At 50.3% G+C, this 14,823-nt stretch overlaps 1 protein-coding gene and 1 non-coding gene across 2 annotated transcripts; one reads left to right on the forward strand and one right to left on the reverse strand.

The window, feature by feature from the left end:
- Positions 1-1,178: 1,178 nt before the first annotated feature.
- Positions 1,179-13,690, reverse strand: Tex52 (testis expressed 52). Its single transcript, XM_045139638.1, has 3 exons — positions 13,573-13,690; positions 6,814-7,364; positions 1,179-1,473 (listed from the first exon to the last, which is right to left on the reverse strand). Exons 1-3 carry the CDS (start codon positions 13,648-13,650, stop codon positions 1,179-1,181), a joined length of 924 nt encoding a protein of 307 aa, XP_044995573.1. The 5' UTR covers positions 13,651-13,690.
- On the forward strand, positions 5,863-5,970 carry LOC123456485. Its single transcript, XR_006634563.1, has one exon. It is a non-coding gene; the product is annotated as a U6 spliceosomal RNA (small nuclear RNA).
- Positions 13,691-14,823: the final 1,133 nt, after the last annotated feature.

Raw genomic sequence — 14,823 nt, forward strand, 5'->3', positions numbered from 1 at the left:
TCGTTCACAGCAGGCTGTTGCACGTGTGCGCCACGAGGGGGCGCATGCGTCTGGCGTTCGTTCACAGCAGGCTGTTGCGCGTGTGCGCCACGAGGGGGCGCATGCGTCTGGCGTTCGTTCACAGCAGGCTGTTGCGCGTGTGTGCCACGAGGGGGCGCATGCGTCTGGCGTTCGTTCACAGCAGGCTGTTGCACGTGTGCGCCACGAGGGGGCGCATGCGCCTGGCGTTCGTTCACAGCAGGCTGTTGCGCGTGTGCGCCACGAGGGGGCGCATGCGTCTGGCGTTCGTTCACAGCAGGCTGTTGCGCGTGTGCGCCACGAGGGGGCGCATGCGTCTGGCGTTCGTTCACAGCAGGCTGTTGCGCGTGTGTGCCACGAGGGGGCGCATGCGTCTGGCGTTCGTTCACAGCAGGCTGTTGCGCGTGTGCGCCACGAGGGGGCGCATGCGTCTGGCGTTCGTTCACAGCAGGCTGTTGCGCGTGTGTGCCACGAGGGGGCGCATGCGTCTGGCGTTCGTTCACAGCAGGCTGTTGCGCGTGTGCGCCACGAGGGGGCGCATGCGCCTGGCGTTTGCTCACTGCAGGCTGAGGGTCCGGATGTACCCATTCTCTCTCCCTCCCAAAAATAACAAAATAAATAGCTGGGCATGGTGGCCCACGCCTTTAATCCCAGCACTCAGGAGGCAGAGGTAAGTGGATCGCTGTGAGTGTGCATCCCAGGTCAGCCTGGGCTATCGTAAGACCTTACCTTGAAAAACCAAAAATAAAATAAATAAGGCTTTTCCCTACTCTGTTCTATCCCTGGGAGCTCAAGTCACTTCAGCTGCTGTACCTCCGCCTCACCCCAGTCCTCGCACCTGCCATGCGTCCTCCAAGAAAGACACAGAACAGTCTAGAGTTTCAGTCACGTCTCCCGGAGCCTGAGGTTACAGAGATGGCTTGAGCTTGGAGGGCAGAGGGAGGTTCAGAGGCCTCAGCCTGCCCCCAGAGCAGCTACTGTCGCCACACTTTTCTCCTTTATGAATATTTTATTTAGTTACTTGCAAGAGGGAGTATGTGTGCTCCCCACCTTGTGCATTTGGCTTAAATGGGTCCTGGGGAATCGAACCTGGGTCCTCTGGCTTTGCAGGCAAGTGCCTTGGCCGCTGAGCCATCTCCCCAGCCCCAGAAGAAGTTCTTCTAAATGTGTCCGGGTCTTCTCTTCTTCTTCCCTCCTGAAGGTTGGCCAGGTTGTGCCTTGGACAGGTAGTGGAGGGGCAAGGCAATGCGGTCCTCGGTCAGCGCTTGGTAATCCCTCAGGAGCTGCGGGTTCAGAGGCGCGCTGGGCAGGAGGGCCAGTTTCAGCACGGTCTCCTGGTAGTGAGGCTGAGGGTTCGGGCACGGCCAACTCCTGGCGAAAGCGGTGGGAAGCGGGTTGGGAAGGATCTGGGGAGCCGGGGTGTTAAGCCTTCCACCTTCAGATACGTGCCGATACCTGTAGGGAAGGGATTCGGGGAGAGCGGAGGTCAAAGGAGGGCGCGAGGCACCGTGGGGAGGAGTGGGAAGGTAGGTCACTTCTGCCCCCCTCAGCTTGCTGGGGAGCAAGCTGTCAGGCTCCCATCTCTTCCTCAGTGACTAGGAATCTGTGCCAAAGGCCTGTATTGAGTCAGAGTGTCTAGCTCGAGTCCCTTCAAGACTTTTGACCATCATACATATAATGTCATTATCTGGATTCGTGTGTGTGTGTGTGTGAGATGCTGAGAAGGGAACCCAGGGCCAGACATGCCAGGCAAGTCCTCCTCCACTGACTGTACCCCAACCTGATTATCTCCCCCCCCTCCCTCTCCCCTCTTCCCTTTCTGATTTCCTTCTTTTCTACCTCCCTTTCTATCATTTTGTAGTCCAGACTGGCTTCCATCTAAGAATCCTCTGGCCTCCACCTCCTGAGCGCTGGGATTACAGTGTGCGTCACTGTGGTGGTTTGATTCAGGCGTCCCCCATAAACTTAGGTGCTCTGAATGCTAGGTTCCCACCTGATGGAGATTTGGGAATTAAGACCTCCTGGAGGCAGTGCATTTTGTGGGGTGGGCTTATGGGTGTTATAGCCAGTTTCCCCTTGCCTCTCCTGTTGCTGTGGTCCACCTGATGTTGGCCAGGGGGTGATGTCCACCCTCTGCTCATGCCATCGTTTTCCCTGCCATGGCGAAGCTTCCCCTTGAGCCTGTAAGCCAAAATCAACCTCTTTTTTTTTTTCCCCACAAGCTGCTCTTGGCTGGGTGATTTCTACCAACAATGCGAACCTGACTGCAACAGACAATAAGTCACTATGTCTGGCTCTTTTATCAGAATCTTTTTTTGTTTTGTCTTGGTTTCTCAAGGTAGGGTTTCACTCTACCCAGGCTGACCTGGAATTCACTGTGTAGTCTCAGGCTGGCCTCGAACTCACGGCGATCCTGGTGCGTCTGCCTCCCGAGTGCTGGGATTAAAGGCGTGCGCCGCCCGGCTCCTCTGCACACTCGTCTAGACTCACAGCTCGCCTTTCACAATAAGGGCGCGATGGCGGAAGGACGTCTGACCCCGGCGCAGTGGGTGACTCCTCTTCTGGGCGGGCCTATGGTATTGAAGTGAGCGGTGGGAAGTTGGTGTTTTTCCAATAAGCGCAGAGAGCAGCAGGGTTCTGCGGCTCAGCACGCTTCCCCCCAACTGTGCACGTGTTCCCCGGGTGCTGCTCTTGGTTTATTTGGAGCTGTCAACTGTGACTTGCACGTGACCGTCACTCTTGGACCCCTGTGCTAAAATGACTGGTTTATTTGTGGTCAGTGCTGAGGATGGGACCCAGGGCCGTAGGCATGCTAGGCAAAGGCTCCACTGCTGAGCCACATGCCGGCCCCTGGGGTCGTTTCACCGTAGCTCAGTGACAGCCCACCTGGCATGACAGGCCCTGCGTGTCTGTCCTGAGGCCCCAGGGAAGCTGGTTCAGCTGCCAATGGAACCACCTTGTTCCTCTTAAGACAGAGATTTCATGGAACTATGTTCTGACGATGGCCTTGAACTCTGGTCCTCTGGCCTCAGCCTCCCCCAGGCGCTGCGATTACAGGCCTGTGCCACCATGTCCAGTTCAACTGTGACTCTTTTTTTTTCGTGGTAGGGTTTCACTCTAGCCCAGGTTGACCTGGAATTAACTCTGTATTCTCAGGGTGGCCTGGAACTCACAGTGATCCTCCTACCTCCGCCTCCCAAGTGCTGGGATTAAAGGCGTGCGCCACCACGCCCGGCCCACGTTCTATTCTTTTTAAAAATTATTTATTTATTTATTTATTTATTTATTTAAGAGCGACAGACACAGAGAGAAAGACAGATAGAGGGAGAGAGAGAGAATGGGTGAGCCAGGGCTTCCAGCCTCTGCAAACGAACTCCAGATGCGTGCGCCCCCTTGTGCATCTGGCTAACATGGGACCTGGGGAACCGAGCCTCGAACCAGGGTCCTTAGGCTTCACAGGCAAGCGCTTAACCGCTAAGCCACCTCTCCAGCCCACACGTTCTATTATTTATCTCTTCCTCCTCTCATCTGTCCTGTTACCCATGCCCAACTCCTAGACTAGACAGAATCTACAGATATGGTGGAAATGTCTGAATTCCCATCAGGGGCATGATGGGAGGGGAGGAAGCTGTGAGGCTCTCAAAAGTTCCTTTTCATGTCCATTTCTACTGGGACTACTCTAGCTTGGCCTGGAGGTGCGTGACTGTAATCACGGCACTCAGGAGGTGGAGGCAAGAGGAGCAGGCATTCAAGGCCAGCCTGGGCTATGTGAGACTGGTCTTAAGAAAAAAAATAATAAAGACCACACGGTCTTAAGAAAAAAAATAAAGATCATATCTTTTAAAAAATAAACCAGAGTAGCCGGACATGTTGGCGCACGCCTTTAATCCCAGCACTTGGGAGGCAGAGGTAGGAGGATCGCCATGAGTTCGAGGCCACCCTGAGACTACATGGTTAATTCCAGGTCAGCCTGGACCAGAGTGAGACCCTACCTCGAAAAACCAAAAATAAATAAATAAATAAATAAATAAACCAGGCATGGAGGTATGCCCCTGTAACCCAAGGATTTAGGAGGTAGACATAAGAGGATTAGAAGTTCAAGGTCATCCTCAGCTACACAGTGAGTTCAAGGCCAGCCTGTTATACATAAGACCCTGCTTCAATAAAGGACTTTCTTTTTTATTTTTACTTATTTATTTGAGAGAGACAGAGAAAGGCAGAGAGAAAGAGAGAGAATGGGTGTGCCAGGGCCTCCAGCCACTGCAAACGAACTCAGACGTGTGCGCCCCCTTGTGCATCTGACTAATGTGGGTCCTGGGGAATCAAGCCTCGAACCGGGGTCCTTAGGCTTCACAGGCAAGCGTTTAACTGCTAAGCCATCTCTCCAGCCCAGAGCTTTCTTCTTCTAAATTTTATTTATTAGAGAGAGAGGGAGGGAGAGAATGGGCACACCAGGGCCTCTAGCCACTGCACATGAATTCCAATTGCATATGCCACCTTGTGCATCTGGCTTACTCATTGGTACTGGGAGATCAAACCTGGGTCCTTAGGCTTCACAGGCTAGCACCTTAACCACTAAGCCGCCCCTCCAGCTACAATAAAGGAGTTTCTGAAGCTCCTTTTTGAAACAGAGAGAGTAGAATCACCAATTTGAGGCCAGCCTGAACTATATACCCAATCTGTGCCTCAGAAAACAAAAATAGAGCTGGGTGTGGTGGCGCACGCCTTTAATCCCAGCACTCGGGAGGCAGAGGTAGGAGGATCGCCGTGAGTTTGAGGCCACCCTGAAACTCCACAGTGACTTCTAGGTCAGCCTGGGCTAGAGTGAGACCCTACCTTGAAAAACCAAGAAAAAAATAAAAAGAATAATAATGGGATTCCTTTTAACCAGCTACTCTCTTTAGGAACTTTACACTTTACAGGCAGGGTCTCACTCTAGCCCAGGCTAACCTGGAACTCACTGTAGCTCAGGCTGCCCTTGAACTCACGGTGATTCTCTCACCTCAGCCTCCCAAGTGCTGGGATTAAAAGAAAAAAAATGTTTTTTTAAATTTTCAAGGTAGGGTCTCAATCTAGCTCAGGCTGACCAGGAATTCACTCTACAGTCTCAGGGTGGCCTCACACTCACGGCGATCCTCCTACCTCTGCCTCCCCGAGTGCTGGGGTTAAAGGCGGGCGCCATCATGTCCGGCTCTCTTTGTGAACTCTTTTTGAGGACAGGGACTTACAACTGCAAGTGTGCCATGGTCAAGCAGGTGTCAATTGTGCACTGCCCCCTCATTTTTAGTTATGTGCCTCCACTTGGTTTCCTCCCCTGCTTTCTCATACTGCACACACACTCAGAAAGCAGAGTATGGATGGGGCTGGGAATGTAGCTCCACTGTAGAGCACTGTGTTCTTGGTGCTCATAAGGTCCTGGGTTCCACCCCCAGCATGGCCAAAAGCAAGTGTAGCTGACCATAGGCAGGAAGGTTGCAGTACTAAATTGGACATCAAAAGTAAGAATAGAAGCCGGAAGCCTGCCGTGGTGGCGCACGCCTTTAATCTCAGCCCCGGGGAGGCAGAGGCAGAGGCAAGAGGATCGCTGTGAGTTCGAGGCCACCCTGAGACTACATAGTGAATTCCAGGTCAGCCTAGGCTAGAGTGAGACCCTACCTCAAAAAATTTAAAACAAGAAAAAAAAAAAAATAGCAGCCACGCGTGGTGGCACATGACTTTAATTCCAGCACTCAGGAGGCAGAGATAGGAGGATGGCTGTGAGTTCAAGGCCACCCTGAGACTACAGAGTGAATTCCAGGTCAGCCTGGGCTAGAGTGAGACCCTACCTCGAAAAACCAAAAACAGGTGCTTGCTTCAGCAGCACATATACAAAACTTGGAATGATACAGCGAAGATTAGCATGGCCTCTGCGCCAGGATGACATTGCTTATTTGTGAAGCGTTCCATATTAAAAAAACAAAAACACAAACAGGGTTTTTATACAGAGAAATAAAAGCGAATTAAGTCTGTTTAAAAAAGAGACATAGAGGGCCGGGCATGGTGGCGCACGCCTTTAATCCCAGCACTTGGGAGGCAGAGGTAAGAGGATCACTGTGAGTTCGAGGCCACCCTGAGACTCTATAATGAATTTCAGCAGGTCAGCCTGGGCTAGAGTGAGACCCTACCTTGAGAAAAAAAAAGAGAGAGAGAGAAAGAGAGAGACATAGGCCTGGAGAGATGGCTTAGCGGTTAAGCACTTTCCTGTGAAGCCTGAGGACCCCGGTTTGAGGTTCCAATTCCCCAGGACCCATGTAAGCCAGATGCACAAGGGGGTGCACACGTCTGGAGTTCATTTGTAGTGCCTGGAGGCCCTGGCACACCCCTCTCTTTCTGTATCAAATAAATAAATAAAAATAAACAAAATTTAAAAAAAAAAAGAGACATAGCCGGGCGTGGTGGCGCACACCTTTAAATCCCAGCACTCAGGAGGCAGAGGTAGGAAAATAGCAGAGAGTTTGAGGCTACCCTGGGGCTACATAGTGAATTCCAGGTCCACCTGAGCTAGAGTGAGACCCTACCTCGAAAAATCAAGAAAAAAAAAATTTTAAAAAGAGACATAACTAAAAAAAAAAAAAAAAAAAAAAAAAGAGGAAGACTACATAGGGAATTCCAGGTCAGCCTGGCCTTGAGTGAGACCCTACCTTGAAAGCACCCCCCTAAAAAAAAAAAAAAAAAAAAGAGAGAGAATGGAGACAGAGAGCAGACATGCCTGACCCGTGCGCACTTTTGATGGATCCGGGAGGGGGGTGATCTTACATCTTGAAGTTTGGGGGGGGCAGGATGTTGCCGTGGGCGTCGAGTGAAGGGGCCCTGAGTTCGCTCCTCAGCTTGAGTTTCTCCACCTCCTTCAGCTCCTTCTCAGTTCTCACAATCACTTGGTTCTTCCTGTTCGCGTCCACGAACATGGGGGTGCTGTTAATGAAGGCCAGGAAGCCCTTTGGACCCATCCAGGAAGGAGGAGGGACGGGCGGCTCTGCTGCGGGCAGGCTGTGGCCCTTGGAGTAGGTCAGCCAGCGCCAGACATTGCTGTCGTAGGGCCGATCGGGCCGCGCGGGGAAGGTAGCAGGCAGTCGCCCCACGTCGAGCCAGGTGTGAAAGCCCCAGGTGTGTTGGGCGGGGTCTTTCCAGGGGTACCGTACTCGGTTCAGCACCTTGGATTTCATTTCTGTGCTAGGTGGCTGTTTCAGGGCCAGCCGGTGGTAGGATTGCTGGGTGAAGCCAGGCAGCTCCCAGGCCACAGAGGGGAGGAAGTATTCACGCTGTGCCAGTGTTTGGTGAGTCAGGAGGGATGCACTGGCTTGGGCCATCTGAGGGGGAGACAGAGAGGACCCTGGTGTGACTGTGACAGCCCAGAGGACTCAGCAGGATCTGGGTGACATCCACCAGAAGCCGTCTCTCCTTTCCCACCTGGCCATCAGAACTTACCGTGTCCCGGCTGGAGAGACGGCCTAGCGGTTAAGGCAAGCTTACCTGCGGAAAGCCTAAGGACCCACGTTCGACTCTCCAGATCCCACCTGAGGCCGATGCCCAAAGGTGAGGCGGGTGCAAGGTCGCACATGCCCACTAGGCGGCGCGAGTGTCTGGCGTTCGATTGCAGTGTCTGAGGCCCTGACATGCCAGTTCTCTCTCTCTGTCTGCCTCTCTCCCTCCCTCTTGCTCACTCTAAAATAATGAAATAAAATAAAAAAGAAGTCACCTTGTCACCTCCTGATTATGTCCATGGATGTCTCAACTCTTGTTCTCTTTCCACTGATCCTGCTTTGGCTTTGGCTCCTACCTTCCCCCCAGCTTCCACCCCTCACCATCACTGTCCTCACCTCCACTGTGATGTCTCCACATTTCTGCCCAGCGACTGGTATCCTAACAGGGCCTGTCAGGCCTGGGGGAATCATGAGGGGATGGCTCCCGCCCTGGTGACATCCCCAGGGAAAGTCTTTCCAGAATGCAGGGCCACCTGGCTTTTTCTTATATATATTTATATTTATTTGACAGAGAGAGAGAGGGAGGGAGGGAATGAGTACGCCAGGGCCTCCAACCACTGCAAACGAATTCCATATACATGTGCCCCCTTGTGCATCTGGCTAACATGGGTCCTGGGGAATCAAACCAGGGTCCTTTGGCTTTGCAGGCAAATGCCTTAACCATTAAGCCATCCCCTTAGCCCCCACCTGGCTTTTATTACCTGTTTCTCTGCCATCGACATTTCTTCCTTCTTTTGAAAGTTTAGAAGGTGGAGAGATGGCTTGGCGGTCAAGGCACTCTCCTGCAAAGCCTAACAACCCGAGTTCCTTCCCCAGTGCCCACATAGAGCCAGATGCGCAAAGTGGTGCACGTGTCTCTGTCAGGCAGGGTGGTGCACACCTTTGATCCCAGCACTTGGAAGGCTGAAATAGGAGGATTGCTGTGAGTTCAAGGCCAACCCGAGACTACGTAGTGAATGCCAGGTCAGCCTGGGCTAGAGCAGGACTCTCAAAAGAGGAAGAAGATGGAGGAGGAGTAGGAGGAAGAGGAGGAGGAGGCACAACGTGGAGAATGCTGGTGGTCCCTGCTATGGTTTGGATGTGTTCCTCAAAGACTCCTGACTTAAAGGCTTGGCCACAGCCTGGGCACAGTTGGGACGGGGTGGAACCTTAAGAAGCGAGGTCTGGAGGAAGGAAGCTAGGTCACTGCTGGGTACTGGGACTCAGGCCCTTTCCTGTTTCTCACCTCGCTTCTCAGTGGCCCTGAGGGGAGCAGCCTGCTCGGCCATCGCCCTTCCACCAGCAAAGGGTCAAAGCAACAGGGCCAAGTGACCACAGACTGGAACCTCAAGCCATGAGCTGCAGTAGACGCTTCCTCCTCCATCTCAGTCATTTTGCCACAGCAATGGAAAGCTGGTCAACACAGCACCCATCTCAGATGAGAAAGACATGGTGCCCAGCTCCTCTAACTTATCCCTATATTAAATAGCCCTAACCCCCAACTGCCCTCTAACTGGACTGGAGGCCTGCCCCATGGGAGGGAATACATTCCCGATACTGAAAACCTAAAATGGGGTAGTCATGAGCCCTAGGGGTGTAACGTCTGCTGCTGTCTGGCTAAATGTATATACTATGCTCATCGAACTGCTAAGTAAGCACTTCTCTTAATGTTCATACCCATATATTAATGCTACTCTCACTTTTGGTTAGAGAACCTTCTCTTTTCAGATAGCAGTGACCTTGGGATGACTCAGAAGGCATGATGGTGCTGGGAAGAGGTGACAGGAGCGCTCAGCATTGCAATATCTCTATCACACCTTCCAAGGTTCAGGGTCCATTGCGGAAAAGGTGGCGGAAAGAAGGTAAGAGCCAAAGGAAGGGCAGGACTCCTTACAACGCGCTCCTCCACACACAAAATGGCCTGGACATCCATGACCTCACAGTGCCTGACACTACCTAAACAAGACCATCATAAGAGGAGGAAAAGATGACATCAAAATAAAACAGACTGATTGAGAGGGGGAGGGGATATGATTGAGAATGGAGTTTCAAAGGGGAAAGTGGGGGAAAGGAAGGCATTACCATAGGATATTGTTTATAATCATAGAAGTTGTTAATAAAAAAAAATTTTGAGAAGCAAAAAAAAAGAGAGACTGAGAAGGGGAGGGGCTATGATGAAGAATGGAGTTTCAAAGGGAAAGTGGGGGGAGGGCGGGCATTACCATGGGATATTGTTTACAATTATGGAAGTTGTTAATACAAAAATATTAAAAACAAAAATAACTAAATAGCCCTAACCCACCTCAAGCATGGCCACACGTCTATAATCACATTACCCCGGGGGGGGGGGGAGACCTGGGTCAGGGCTGCCTGACAGTTCTCAGGCCCAACAAAGGAAACAGATATAACACCAACACGTAAACACGCAAAACAAGGCCGGGCGCCGTGCCATCCAGCCGTGCCAGCACGCTCAAGACTGAGCGGGGCGCATTGCTGCTAAGCGAGAGGCCACGTGGTGAGCAGAGTGCCAAGCAGGGTTACAACAGCAAGACACTGTCCCCAAAAACCCAGAGAAAACGAGGCGCGGTGGCGCACGCCTTTAATCCCAGCACTCGGGAGGCAGAGGTAGGAGGATCGCCGTGAGTTCGAGGCCACCATGAGACTCTATAGTGAATTCCAGGTCAGCCTGGGTTAGAGCGAAACCCTACCTCGAAAAACCAAAAAATAAAATAAAATAAAATAAAAATAAATAAATAAAAACACGTGTCCGACGTGAGCAGCGAGTGTGACAATTCCTGAGGTTTCTCTAGAGGCTGAGGAAGAGATTATGGACAGAGAAGAGGAGGAGGCAGAAGACAGAAGACGTCCTCGCTTGAACTTTGATTATTTATATGGCTTTTGAGGACAGAGTGCCCAAACTGATCAGCCATTTCCAACAGAACTCAACAACAGTATGCTGCGTTGCTATGACAACAGCACAGGCGTACAGCTGTGTGTCCTGCTGAGGAAGCTTTGCTGAGAGGAGAGGACACTTAGCATCGAACAGCATATTTCAGTATAGAAAATTTGTAACAGGCCGGGCATGGTGGCGCACGCCTTTAATCCCAGCACTCAGGAGGTAGGGAGGTAGGAGGATCCCCATGAGTTCAAGGCCACCTTCAGGCTACATAGTGAAATCCAGGTCAGCCTGAGCTAGAGTGAGACCTACCTTGGGGGGAAAAAAAAAAAAAAAAGGAACAGGACTTTTCCTTGAATATGGATGAAAAAGGTTTCATGCCTCTTTTCTTACTATTTATTTATTTGACAGAGAGAGAGAGAATGGACATGCCAGGGTCTCCAGCCACTGCAAACAGACTCCAGATGCATGAGCCACTTTGTACATCTGACTTTATGTGGGCACTGGGGAATTGAACCTTGATCCTTAGGCTTTGCAGTCAAGCACCTTAACCATCAAGACATCTCTCCAGCCCCTTGCCTATTTTCTCGATTGCTGGCTTTCACTGTGTTTAGGCCCTCACCACAAACCTTAATCTCCTCTTAGAAATATTGAAAGATAGCTCAGAAGTAGAAACTGTGGATCAGAAAATTAGAAAAAAAACAGATAGAACCAGAAAAATGGTCATTCATTCCTAGCTGGGCATGGTGGCTCACGCATTTAATCCCAGCACTTGGGAGGCAGAGGTTAGGAGGGTTGCTATGAGTTCGAGGCCACCCTGAATCTACATAGTGAATTCCAGGTCAGCCTGGGCTAGAATGAGATCCTACCTTGAAAAACCAAAATAAATAAATAAATAAGATAAATGAGGTAAGAACTTTTTTTTTTTTTTTTTCCTGAGGTGGGGTCTCACTCTGGCCCAGGCTGACCTGGCTTTTACTATGTAGTCTCAGGGTGGCCTCTAACTCATGGCGATCCTCCTACCTCTGCCTCCTGAGTGCTGGGATTAAAGGTATGTGCCACCACATCCAGCCCAAGAACCTTTTTGTTTAATTTACAAGCAGACAGTTTATGAAGCAATACAAATTTTGTTTACTTCGAAATGTAATACTAATCCCATAGTAAACAATGAACATAATTTCTTAGATATATGAAAATGATTTATTTATGAACATTTAAGAAATAAGACATTTAAGAAATGAACAAAGGTATTTTTCCATATTCAAATTCGTATTTGTAAAAATATTCCATTTAGGGGCTGGAGAGATGGCTTACGGGTTGAGGCACTTGCCTGCAAAGCCAAAGGACTCAGATTTGATTTCCCAATCCTCACTTAATGCCACATGCACAAGGGGGCGCACGCGTCTGGAGTTCCTTTGCAGAGGCTGGAGGCCCTGGCGTGTGCATTCTGTCTGCCTCTCTTCTATCACTCTCTGCTTGCAAATAACTAAAAATATTTTGAAATGCACATATTTTTTTTTTTATTTGGGAGAGAGAGTACTAGGGAATTAAACCTGGGTCTTTGGGCTTTGCAGGCAAGTACCTTAACTGCTGAGCCATCTCTCCAGCCCCAAATCTGCATTTTTGATAAATTGCTAGAGAATTGCTTGCTGTATACATTAAACCATAAACCAAAATAAATTCTTGTTTAATTGCTAATGAAACAATGGCCAGACATGGTGGTGTATGCCTTTAATCCCAACACTCGGGAGGCAGAGGGAGGATTGTTGTGAGTTCAAGGCCACCCTGAGACTACATAGTGAATTCCAGGTCAGCCTGAGCTAGAGTGAGGCCCTACCATGAAAAACAAACAACAACAAAAAATCCCAAACAGGGCTGGAGAGATGGCTTAGCAGTTAAAAGCTTGCCTGTGAAGCCTAAGGATACTGGTTCAAGACTCAATTCCCCAGGACCCATGTTTGCCAGATGCACAAGGGGGCGCACTTGTCTGGAGTTCGTTTGCAGTGGATGGAAGCCCTGGCGCGCTCATTCTCTGTCTCTATCTTCCTCTTTCTCTCTCTGTCTGTCACTCTTAAATCAATAAATAAAAATTTTAAAAATCCCAAACAATAAAACAAAAAAAGATAATAAATTATTCCAGGTTTCAGATAATGTTTCTAGAAATGATAATGTAAAAAAGCAAAAGTAGGGCTGGAGAGATGGCTTAGCGGTTAAGCGCTTGCCTGTGAAGCCTTTGGACCCCGGTTCGAGGCTCGATTCCCCAGGTCCCACATTAGCCAGATGCACAAGGGGGCGCACGCGTCTGGAGTTCGTTTGCAGAGGCTGGAAGCCCTGGCACGCCCATTCTCTCTCTCTCCCTCTATCAGTCTTTCTCTCTATGTCTGTCGCTCTCAAATAAATAAATAAATAAATAATGAACAAAATATTAAAAAGGAAAAACACAAAAACAAACACCCTAGTCTAATCCCGAATGCTAGGAAAAATGGATTCTTCTGAGTAAGAACACCACATCCTAAGTGGAAAATTCCACATTTGACTTCTGTGAAATCGCAGACATACTAAAAATATGGCTTAACATTACCTTCAGGCTGTGTATGAGGTATATCTAACACACAAAAGGAATTTTGTGTTAAAATTGGGGTTCTATCCCCAAGATACCTCATTATGTGCATACAGTTATTCCAAAATCTCAAAATAAACCCCAAATCTGAAGCCAGGCGAGGTGGCGCACGCCTTATACCCCAACACCTGGGAGGCAGAGGTGTGTCATCTTGGGCTAAGACGAGACCCTACCTCAAAACACCAAAACAATAAAAATAAAAAAGATCCAGCAGAACGTGGTGGCGCACGCCTTTAATCCCAGCACTCGGGAGGCAGAGGTAAGAGGATCGCCATGAGTTCGAGGCCACCCTGAGACTACAGAGTGAATTCCAGGTCAGCTTGGGCTAGAGTGAGACCCTACCTCGAAAAACCAAAACAAATAAATAAATAAAAAATAAGATTCCAAATCTGAAACGCCTCTGGTGAGCTTCCCCTAAGACCATAAGAAAGGAAAAGGCGAGGGTCCAGGTGCCCTGAGGCCCAAGGGGAAACATGGCCGTACCCCCAATCCCTCCACACTCACACACACTCCATTCTAGCCGCAGCGCCGCCCCTTACCTGCAGGAAAGGCTCTCTGGCGGCAGATGCATGGCCAGGACCTGGCCTCCGCGGTGATCTTTGCGCCTTGCAGGTCATTCTTGTTTGAGCCAGGAGGGGAAGCTGGGCGGGGAGGCCCTTCCTGGCACCTTTGTTTGCCGCTGGGGTTGCTATGGTGATGCTTTCTGTCTGGTGACACGGGGAGCCCTCACCTGTCCTGGGAGGCTCTTGGGTGCCAGCTGCGTCAGGTGAGACAGCGAGCGGGCAGGAGGCTCTTGTCAGCTGCGGGCACACAGGATGGGCATAGCTGCTTTTGGAGACGGCCTGGCCTGGGAAGGCTCAGGGAGGGAAAGCAGGACCAGGCTGCCGTCCACGAGGGACATTGGTAGGGAGGACTTAGGAGCCAACAAACTCCTGATGACTTTGGACTCAGCAGGCCTGAGATGGCAGGCAAGAGGAAGGCCATGCAGGACCAGTAGTGAAATGAATTAATTCTTTTTTTTTTTTTTGTGAGACAGGGTTTTATGTAGCCCAGGCCAGGCTCGAACTTGCTATGTAGCTGAGATAAAAACAGGGGCATGAATCTACCTGCCAAGTGCTGGGACTACAGACAAGTGTACACCATCACGAATGACAAAGCAGTAAGAAAGGGACACGTGGGCTGGGGAGATGGCTTAGCGGTTAAGCGTTTGCCTGTGAAGCCTGAAGACCCCGGTTTGAGGCTCGGTTCCCCAGGACCCACGTTAGCCAGATGCACAAGGGGGCGCACGCGTCTGGAGTCCGTTCGCAGTGGCTGGAGACCCTGGCGCGCCCATTCTTTCTCTCTCTCCCTCCCTCCCTCTTTCTCTCTCCCTCCCTGTCACTCTATAGCACTCCTAGGCATATATCCAAAGGACTCATCTCATTTCCTTAGAAGTACATGCTCAACCATGTTTAGTGCTGCTCAATTTATAATAGCTGGGAAATGGAACCAGCCTAGACGTCCCTCAACTGATGAGTGGATAATGAAGATGTGGCACATTTATACAATGGAGTTCTACTCAGCGGTAAAGAAAAATGAAGTTATGAAATTTGCAGAAAAATGGATGGACCTGGAAAGGATGATACTAAGTGAGGTAACCCAGGCCCAGAAAGCCAAGCGCCACATGTTCTCTCTCATATGTGGATCCTAGCTGCAGATGATTGGGCTTCTGCGTGAGAATGAAAATACTTAGTAGCAGAGGCCAGTAAGTTGAAAAGGAGACATAAAGGGTGGAGAAAGGAAGGGAGGAG

The sequence above is a fragment of the Jaculus jaculus genome, chromosome 23 (genome assembly GCF_020740685.1).
Source record: "Jaculus jaculus isolate mJacJac1 chromosome 23, mJacJac1.mat.Y.cur, whole genome shotgun sequence".
In the NCBI taxonomy this organism is placed as follows: domain Eukaryota; kingdom Metazoa; phylum Chordata; class Mammalia; order Rodentia; family Dipodidae; genus Jaculus; species Jaculus jaculus.

Excerpts from the sequence above, each read along its gene's own strand:
- Tex52 (XM_045139638.1), bottom strand. The coding sequence starts at position 13,650 with ATGACCTGCAAGGCGCAAAGATCACCGCGGAGGCCAGGTCCTGGCCAT. Across the intron at positions 7,365-13,572 it reads CCAGAGAGCCTTTCCTGCAG|ATGGCCCAAGCCAGTGCATC; the intron begins GTAAGGGGCGGC and ends TCTCCCCCTCAG. Across the intron at positions 1,474-6,813 it reads CCCCCCCCAAACTTCAAGAT|GTATCGGCACGTATCTGAAG; the intron begins GTAAGATCACCC and ends CCTTCCCTACAG.